General features: G+C 38.6%; 1 protein-coding gene across 1 annotated transcript; it reads right to left on the minus strand.

Moving 5' to 3' along the window:
• Nucleotides 1-881: 881 nt before the first annotated feature.
• LOC124275283 (doublesex- and mab-3-related transcription factor A2-like) lies at nt 882-10,397 on the minus strand. Its single transcript, XM_046710765.1, has 2 exons — nt 9,780-10,397; nt 882-2,705 (listed from the first exon to the last, which is right to left on the minus strand). Exons 1-2 carry the CDS (start codon nt 10,252-10,254, stop codon nt 1,969-1,971), a joined length of 1,212 nt encoding a protein of 403 aa, XP_046566721.1. The 5' UTR covers nt 10,255-10,397; the 3' UTR covers nt 882-1,968.
• Between the last annotated feature and the right edge of the window lie 310 nt (nt 10,398-10,707).

Genomic DNA, 10,707 nt, shown 5'->3' on the forward strand with positions numbered 1-10,707 from the left:
CTATAGATTTTCCGACCAAATCAAAGTGTACATCTTTCTATTTCAAACAAAGACATAAACATTTCATTTTCAACTAATGATATAGTCCAGCTTTATGTTGGTTATGAAATCTAAAAGTTATTATAGCAACTGAATATTTTTTTTAGCTTTCATTGTAGTTTCATCTCATCTCAGAAGTAATCTCAGAGAAAAGAACAACGAAGTTTAAACGTCGGCTGACAAACAAACATGCTATACTCTGAGTCACAAAAGAACAAAGGAATGGCTGTGAATTGAAAACCTAATAAAAGGTTTACAGTGTAAGTGTGTGAAGGTATATATTAGTATTGTAGTGGGGGGTGGTTTTATTTAATTGACGTAGTGCATACCTAATGTAAGTATAGTATTACTCAACCTTTATTGCCTATTCGTATGTGTTGGTCAGTTTCTATTTATCAATGTCCATTTTCCCGTTTGTTTTGATGCATTAGGTAGTTAGCTTAATATAGCTATATTTTCATATATTTCTTGCAATGTCTCCTTAAAAAGAAGTTTTCAAGTGAGACTATACATGTTTAAAACAGTCTAAAATTATAATACACTGGAACAATAATTATGTTAAGCCCAATGGAATTAATATCTGGATGGTAAATTTGTGACAATAAGGGAAAGTATGATGGTATGCCATCTCTCTCTCTCCCTCCCCCTCTCTCCCCTTCTCTCTTTCTCTCTCACTGTGTGTATGGACAGGTGTAGTGGAACACTTCGTCATGTGGTATAGAAAAGAACTTTCACTAACAGTTATTGAAGCCATATTCTGTAACTCCGAGAACAGTTGAAGACTCTGATGGAAACCCTAATCATATGCTGAATTATATGAGTAAAGAAAACAAAGAAATATATTACAACTTTAAGCTTTATTGCTTTCGTCATCATAACATGTATTATGTACAATAAATAATAAGGTCAGTTACATGAACATAAAAGATGGCTGCACAATCTGGCGTCATTTGCACATATCACAAAATGCTATGATATTACATCAAGAATGAGAAACAATATCAATGAAGATATCCTTTAAAAACGTCAATAACAATTGACAATATAATTAATACATGGGACATAAAAAATTCACGTTGAGCAAATCATGTACATTCCACGACGATGACCGTGAATCAAATGTCAACAAGAATATTAACTAATATTCAAAACCTTCAGCAAGCTGAAGTTGTCATCAACACTATGGAACTGTCAAAGGGCAATGTCGGATCATATGATCCACTGAAATTGGTTATCCCCCGAGTGTGTGTATCGTTGTGAAGTTATGTAGTATTATGTCTTTCATTTTTTGAGACCCGAAGATGTTATATTGTCAAAGGTCTAATCGGCCTCCAGTCAACGGCTTCATTCAGTGACTGTATATTACCTACAGTAATTTGAATACAGGAGATATTGATATTATGGATAAAATCATATCATTACAAGTTACTTATCAAGACAACATAGAGAGCCAACATTTGAGTAATATGACTCGTAGAATATCTATGCAGTGATTGCAATCCAAATTATGACGGAGATTGATTAAGTACATAGCCTCCATGTGTGTGTGCGTGTGTGTGTCTGTCTGTCTGTCTGACTGACTGACTGACTGTCTGTCTGTCTCTTATAGCATCATGCTTTTGATGTGAATATTACATCGCCGTTGTTTTTTGCCATACAATATTAAGTGTAATTGATGGGGGTTTTTAAAGAAAAAGGGCAACTCCAAAAACAGTCGATGCACATATAGGAATCATAGACACTGAATTTTACACTAATTTGTCGGAATGTGCCATAACAATAGAAAACTACAAATATATTGGTAAATATGTTTAAAACCATTCTGATATACGACGACTTATCAGATGATCTCGTTAAGATGAATCTTCAGCTGTGCAGCCATTAAGACTGAGTGGAAATGAGACAAGTTCAACACCGTTTTGAGACAGCCTAGTCGCTGAGGCACCCCGTTGTCTTCTCTGCAGCATGTGTTGTGGGGTTCGTACAGCACGGGTACATCGCGTAATGAAATGCCTTGTTTGATGAAGAGAGTCCGTTATAGCCATACGTGGATCCTAACCCTAAGGGTAGAACTGGGGGGTAGGGCATTGCAAGAGCAAGACTCCGACCACCGCTCCCGTAGGTGTATCTTATAGAGTTCAGGTGAGCTGTGGGAGGGGATGTGATAGGAGAGAACGCTGACTTTAGGGAGGGGGATGTGAGTGAGGAGCTGAGATAAGACTGAGGAAACAAACTTGGCGTTGGTGTAGTCTGGCTGAGAGCGGAAGTCGTCTGCTCGCCATGGTTATTGAGTACCTGCTCGATAGCCTGTACCATGTCGTTTCCACACCCCTGAAGGATGAGCTGAAGTACCCCTCTCTTCATGTGTGGGAAAATGCGGCACATCATGTCAATTGGGGGACGTTTTCCGGCTCCAGCACGTGCAAGAAAACTAAGTTCATCTGCTGTGGGTTTCGGGAGGTATTCTGAGCGCACGTGGTCTATGGCAGTGTTTGCAGGTTCTGGAGACATTTTTGGTGAGATGCTGCGAGTTGGGGAGGGACTGCGGCCGGCGTGTTTTGGTCTGTCTGCCATGTCAGGGGACACAGGTCTGGAGTCGGGGTTCGGTGAGGATGCTGCACTACCGGAGTCGGTTGCCACGGGGTCGAGCCGTTGACGCTTCGCAACTGAAAAAAACAATCAACACTTAGGAATCTTGTTGATGGGTGAGGCGGACGCTAGTAACTGGGTTCACATATTACTTCCCATTTTGGCATTCAAACCCGGACCTTCAGGGTTACGAGCGAACAAGTACTAGCCACAAAAATCTGATGACGTGTTCAGTTAAAAGGTAAATTTGTATGGGAGTTTTGATGGGGGTTAAGCTTCGAAAGAAATCCTAATGATTATTTTCAAATTGTAGGTTTATAGTTATACGTACTACTATATTTATTAACTGACTTTTATCCATTTATCCACACTATTGATAGCAGGTTTTCGTCAATAATATGAATATGTACCAGGGGACACCAGTAATATAGCTAAGTCGTTTAACTGTTACACAAAGCCGATCTCGAACAGGAACTTTCATAAGCTTCAGGTAGCACTTTAATGTAGTTAACAGTTTGTTTTTTCATGAAACTTCATCAAATTCAGCTCTTTAAAATCCTGTGACCTTGTGTGTTAAGGATAAAAGAATATAAGACGTCAGCTGGCCCCATAGGCACTTTTCCCATTAGAAGTGTCTTTTGATTATTGCACCAACATGATATACTTGCTAAATTATTGTGCGTGCAGAATAGGGCTATTCTATTAGTCGACCTTTCAGAGAGCGGTGAAAGAGGCGTAATTTTTACATATACTTTGTATGAGTCGTTATCACGCTTCGGCGAATATCTTAAGACGATATTTGAAAGGCACAATCTTTGAGAACGTCTGTTGGCTTTATATTTATTCTATAAATCAAACACATTAGTGAATAATTACACTAACCGCATATTCTGAAGCAGAATCTTTCTGGTACCCTGTGGACTTAATGTGCTTACCTAACTTTTGTTAAAAATCAATTGCTAGGAGATATAAAATCCAGAATATGAAACATTAATAACAGGGACGGCCAATATCGCCTTGGCTGACTCCAAGCAGACGGATAGTTGAAAATTTTATGGTATAAATGTCCCATTTAAATTTTCGGAAAGACTGACGAATTGTTTTCTAAAACGCCATACAAGGTATGTCCTTACCCCCCGCTGATGTTCATAAGCCCTGAGCACATTCCCTGTTACCCCTGCGGATTTTACGTCGGGTTCTCCGGCATCTATTAAGCTTGATACCCTCAGTAGACTCGAGAACATTAATTGCTAAATGTTCCGATGTTCATTTCAAACAAGCAGTGTTCATGCGCCGAGAGATAATTTTCACCATGGGCTTTAGAGCTCGATAAAGCCCTTCCATTGAAGATTCTTCACAGTTTGAAGTAAGACATAACACAGGTTACACTATAGATAATGACCTCCGCACAGTAAGTGAATCTCCCTGAATGCTTGTAGCAGGAACACTTTAACATTGTATTCAGGTTGTAATAAAATCTACCACCGTCACATTCCCGAGGTGGTTACTCCTAACGATTCATGACTCGATCATTTATATGTTAATGGTTTGGAATCCTAAAACAGAAAAAGGCTAGCTGAAAAGGACTGTCTGCCTCCCGGGAATACTGCTTTGTGCTCCTCTTTAGAGTTGGGACGAGTTTTGGTAACATTTGAATCAGAAAAGATTGACCAATAAAACGTTTCTGGTTGGTCTCTTCCGCGGATTAATCTCACTGTGAGATGTACCACATCTGAGACTTAGAAATCCCCAATTCAGCATAAAAATGAGACATCAAAAAGACTTTTGTACCTACTGCGACGTGCTACTTAATCCCAGATAGAGGGCATTCTCATACCATATGTCACTATGAGTAGAGCAGAATGAATATAATCATTCGCAACCATACAGGAGGCAGTAGCAAGAAACTTTTTGGACACACGCAGCTTGTAGCATTTTAGTGCTTTACATCTTTAATCGACTGGTACAGCCTGAAAGATGTTTCTAACTTATACCGATAAAAGATGCTTACCTCAAATGAAAAATAACGCAGACTCTAACATTTGATATAGTTTAGTACAATTTGATACTGCTGATATCACAGGTATTCTCAGGTGTAATTTGTCATCATTATGCATGAGTATCGAATTTACATCCGCCTTGCATACTTGCATACTCGAGTCAGCGATAACAGCAAATAAATCCTTCCTCAGGTCATAAACACGTCCACCTGTATGAGTGATGAGCGGCTATCATCTACCTTAGTATATCTACATGCGTAGGTTTTGGGGGGGAATTGTTAGGTTTGTACATATTTTTTTCATTTGTGTTAAGTTTATATTTTTTAGAGATGGGCGTGGTCTCTTTTTAATTGTACATTATTTGCTAGAAATTGAATCGCATATATCAGTAAATGAATAATATATACTAGAAAATTCAACGGAATCCATCAAAGGAAGATCATATAGAGCAATGAAGGACGGCATCTGATCACTGAGCAAAGGCATATATATATATCTTCATAAAAGCTCCATTAACAGGTAAACAAATGCACAGCACTCACTGATTCCTAACGAGAGAAGGCTGTGAAATACTGGATAAGGAATTACCCTTCTTATTGTACATATTGAGTATATCGACTGGCATTCGTATTTGTGAAAATGATGCCCCAACTATTGAAATGCATACTGTCCTTTTGACAGGAGTCAGTGACGTAGTTGTCAGCCATTATGTGTTCTGTCAGTGCCTTGCAATGATTCATAAACACTGGCGGAGAAAAGATCGAACCTTTAACCCCATTAACACTCTGAAACTTCATATCTGATTTGAGAACAAAGACTTTCAGAAATACACATTTAAGCTTTTATGATTGGTTGAAACTCGAGCACTTGTCTTTTATTGAATGTTCCATATTTGAAACAAATACACAGGTAAAATACTTTTCTGACATGGATTGTTAGACCAGCCTGTTCATTCGGGTGTAAAAGTGACATATTAATTGTCTCCCACTGGTGCTGTCACGTCAAGTATGGAGACTTGTTTGCCATCTTCCCAAGTCTCACTCGAAACCTGCGCGACTGTAAAAGGACATAATCAATCATTTCAGGTTGGGGTGGCCGTTGATTGGTGCATATTGCCAAAATAAAGACAGATCCGTGTCACTTAAACCAGTCTGGATTGTTACGGTGATTTGTAACATGTTTTTTGTTGTCTGGACTCGTATTAAGTTTCACATGTCCTTCATTCCCCTGACCACAAGTGCCGCTCGCTCCTTTGTTTAAAATGCAGTTAAATATCTGTAAATCGTCTTTCATACGAGTAATTTAAAGGTAAGGCTGTTGACAAGGGTAAAGATTGCCCCTGAAAGAGCGCAAGGCTGAGAGAGTGACCCTGCCTACCCCCGTGCTGCGTGATGAATACCTTTTGCCATGTCAACACTATAGTTGATGTGAAATAAACCCTACGAAGTTAGAGTAAGCCTAACAAAAGGGTTGAGAAGAGAGGACAAATGGCTATGATGGAGAGAACAAATGTCTATGATAGAGAAAACATTAAACCTGGCATGAAGAACTTTGTCAACAACATCAAGGGGGATAGCTGTCCCCAGGACTCTTGATTTTAGGCACCTTCATTACAGTACTTCAGGGATAAAGAACGCTTGTTGTGGCTATTCAGTCTTCGAAACGACAAGTGACGTGAAAGATCTACTTTGTCATTTACTGATGTTAATTTAAAGATAAATTGGCCATTGGTTTTGTGATACCACCTGTGAGACGTTTCAGCGTAGTTGAACTAGTTCGCCTGGAAATGTATGAAATTATCTCATAAACAGTTTTAACATTTTGATAGACCATCACAGAGTAAAGTTACATTGTAGATGTAACACTTACATCACATCACAGTTTACATTGCATTGATGTGATATACGCCTGTATGTACATATACATGACTTAACCATTGAATACCAGTGTTGCAAGACGATCGGTATATGTAATTTAGAATGTTTTGCTTGATGGGCCTGCATGATTAATGCTCATAACATTTTCTCCTGTGTACGTAGTACATATAACTCATTCCCTTCAAAATATGTATCACATCCATAATGGTGTAAATACTTAAATGCTGGCGTCATTGATTCATTTTGTTACACGTTGATGAATCAGACACTACAACACATTTTGACTCATCAAAGTGTTTCGGCGAAAAAAACATTGTGCTAAAGACATTGAAAGGTAACTACGTAAAATACTCTAACACCAAAGACTTTTGTGAAATATGGCTATTTGTTCGGCATGAAAAGGATCGATGAACAGTGACGAAAATGTTATCTTTACATACAACGTTAATGGCCATTGTCCTGCCATATGGTCACCACAGTCCATATTCTATGTCAGCTATTGTCACAAATCATCATTCTCTACATAATTCGTGCGCACGTACCACATTAACAGCAGACAAACTGGCACAACTGGAATTCTCAAGATATTTGAAATCCCAAAGAGGTTTACAAATTATCTTCTTATTACTTAACCCTTAAAGGGTTAACTGTACTTCAATGGTGCACAACTGCGGTTCAACACTGCATATACATGTCAGCCCGAAATACGATTTATCTTCAAGTTGTGAATTCTAAACTCGTTTTAACATCCAAGGGTTCCTATATGTCTGTTTAGCCTGTCGCCATATCTACCCAACCGAAAGGTGAATAATGTTAACGACTTGAAAACAGCTCATCCTTAACTTTTTCAAGCACAAGTTTTCTTTTCGTCACTTATGAACGACACCATAGCACGCAAAGGGCCTATCTAGCGCTATACAATATATCTTATTTCTTAACAACCAGTAACTCTTTTGTTCCAAGTATGTATCGGGATTTCAGATGACAATCCATCTATGCACCATACTCAGAAGCCGTTGAAACTAAGGACTATTAGACAACCACTTCAATTTCAAAGGTAATGGAAGAGGTGGACACAAATTAGCTCCAATTACGGGTATATATTCAGCATATTACTATGTCTCCTTCACCCAAACTACTGTCATTTCTTTCATCATGCCGCGGACGTCAAAAGCAGACAAACACATTAAAAAGACTCTACGCTCTGAATTTGTCCATTGACTTCTTTATATCGCCTTTATGTCTATTTCATGTACTGGGGACACATTTTCAGTACATCACCCGTCATCTAGAGCTCCTTAAGTGATCCTCCCATGCATCCCACGAATGGACAAATTGTGTGGAGTGTCCATCTTGTAGATGGTCATTCGAGCGGTCAAGCAATCAAAGTACTATGTGGTCAGTACCGTGAGTGATTTCATGAACTCCCGCCTGGGAGGAAGTTGTCCTACTGAGAAATATGTGTACGTGAACCGGTACAGGCGCGGTCACTCGGTACATAGACCTATTACATTATGCGAAATGTTCGACAGAATTGGTTGAAGTGGTTTTAAGTAACTTTAATGTATTGCTCAATCGCAACAGCTTTCATCTCCATGCTATTGTATCGAGAGTGATAAATATTACGCTCAATATCATATCTGTACAGGAAAGGGTATTAAACTATTAAAATTGTAGTTTTTGTATTTTGAATCGCATTTGTGAAGAACATATTTGGACAACCATGACAAATAATATCCTTGAAGCCTCAACACAGACATACAGTAAATACGTTTGATGTCTTTGTTCTCTTGTAATCAGGACAGCTCTTTTTGCACCGTAAGGATGTATTTGTTAAAGTCGAAACTGAACAAGAACCAGGTAGCAGAATTTCTGTTTGCAGGAACAGCTGTTGTTTTGCCTGAGAGATACAGTTGAAGTAAATTATGTGATTAACAATATATGATGTTTGTGCTAATATTTAAAAATGAACATTATAGCGTTCGTTTATATAATTACCATTTTTCGTGAAAAAATATATGTTATTACAAAAGCATATAACTGTGTTACAACTGCTTCAAATGTGAATGAAATTATAATTACCTTTCACGAGTGTCTTTTCAAAGATATTCTCTGAAGTTAACAGGAAATATCATAACTAGAATATTATTTTTTCTTTACCAGAAAACTCCAATGGTCTTCAATCTTATTCCGACATGGACGGATGAAAGATATTTGAAATGCAGTGACAACAGCGAACAAACTTTTTTTAAATTTCATAAAATCGGTTTGTAACGTGCCAGTGCCTCTGAGATTGAAACAGATAGAAGGTCGCACCGACGTCATCACAACAAAGGATGGAATGTTACCCTTGATGAGATACGACCTTAAAGTCACGCAAAGTCTCACGAGCGTAGTAAAACGAGATTCGTTTTTTGATTAACAGTTTCACTTTTGCACCTTCTTCACCTGTGTTTGGGTATACTTTAAGTTTTTGTGATTTAATTTAAAACATTGAAACTATTAAAAGAGAAAAAACTTCCTGTTTTGATACAGCTTTATATTTATGCATATTGTTAAACACATTTACATAGCCAGTCTAGTTTTGAGTAATTATCCACCATAAATATCTACGGAATTATAAGTCAATATCTTTGAATGATTAAATCATGGTAAAAAGATGAAAGAAATTGTAAGCTATTATGAACATAAAAGTGTTTTCCATTATGTAAATGGAGAATGTATAATAGATTTTCTTAAATACAAGAATATTAAGCCGTCATTTAGGATAAGTACTTACTCTTTTAAATTTCATTCCAAATACAGAAACCCTTTTGTTTTCATACAGATATAATCCTTGAAATCATCTTTAGAAGGTTCCATATGATGCTAACATCCCTTAAATTTGGATATGACGTATTCATGTGTTTGCATTGTACACTTATATGCTTTTACATAATTTGCAGAAAAGAATATATGTAGAGGTTGTACCAATGATATATGAAATGGAATCAGATATCACCACACAGTCAGGGTAAAACTGGTCGGCTTTATCATACGCTGATAGATTCGATGTTGTAAATTTCGAAGAATTTTTACAACATTAAACAGTAACTGCCAAGGTGTCATTTGTCAAAGGCCGGAATAATACGATGTCATTATGAAGCCAAACATACAGACAATTCACAGAAGATGTTCTTCTGATACTCACAAACCACATCTCTCTGATGTTTGTTCTATTTATTAAATATGATCTGTTACTATGACGTGATTAGTATAATTGAGCATGACGTACCTGGAGTATGATTGGAGTCGTCGACTGGCAGTGGGGGTGATGACGTTTCTAAAGAGTTGCTTCTTGACGTCGGAGAGGAACCACCGGTTGTGTTAGGAAACGATGGTGTATCGGAGTCAAAGATGTGCACATTTTCACGATTAATAGACAACAAACCGCCAGGGCCGTACAGGAGTCCTAGTTCACGGGCCTCGTTCTCTTCCTGGGCCTGCTGCCTTCGTAAGGCCACTTGAGCAGCCATGACTCTCTGTCTTTCGGCAATAAGTGTACATTTGGCACAAACACAATCTCTCCAACGACAGTATCTCTTATGTCCTTTAAGAGCCGAGACGACTCCATGGTTCCGACAGCGAGCACATTTAGGTGTCCTTGGATACCTGTCGGATGCACGGATGAAGAGCGGGGCGTGAGGATGGGATGAGCTGCCAGTCGCACCCTCAGGATGACTTCTGTCTTCATCAGCTGATGAACTCATGGTTTATGGGTCTAGGGTCTATCTGTCCAAGACGTTCCTTTCCCTGGAGGTAACAGACTGTATCTAGAAAGCTAGGAGTTCTACCCTGCTATTTGAAGTAATACAAAACACACATAACACTGTCGTCCGGAAGAAGTCGGAGCTTTAATTGCCTGTCAGCACGTTCACGATCACTGACTGGTTTATCGAGTGATCAAACCACGCCTCCTTTCATCCCTCGGGTTGTTATCGGAGTAATTACCTGACTCGTAACACTAAATAGGCTGTGAGCGGTTGTGATTGGCTGAAAGCGAAGGAGTGACATCGTGATTGACAAGCTCTCGGGGTCCATGTTAAACAGGTAACCGATCAGAGGATCACTTTTCGACACCTGCTCACAAAGTGGGAAGAGTCAACTACCGTAGAACCGCCTCGAGAAGACGCATCAGCCTGTGTATAGTGAAAAACGTCATA

This window comes from Haliotis rubra, unplaced genomic scaffold (genome assembly GCF_003918875.1).
Source record: "Haliotis rubra isolate DU_JTF1 unplaced genomic scaffold, ASM391887v1 Scf2, whole genome shotgun sequence".
Taxonomy (NCBI): Eukaryota; Metazoa; Mollusca; class Gastropoda; order Lepetellida; family Haliotidae; genus Haliotis; species Haliotis rubra.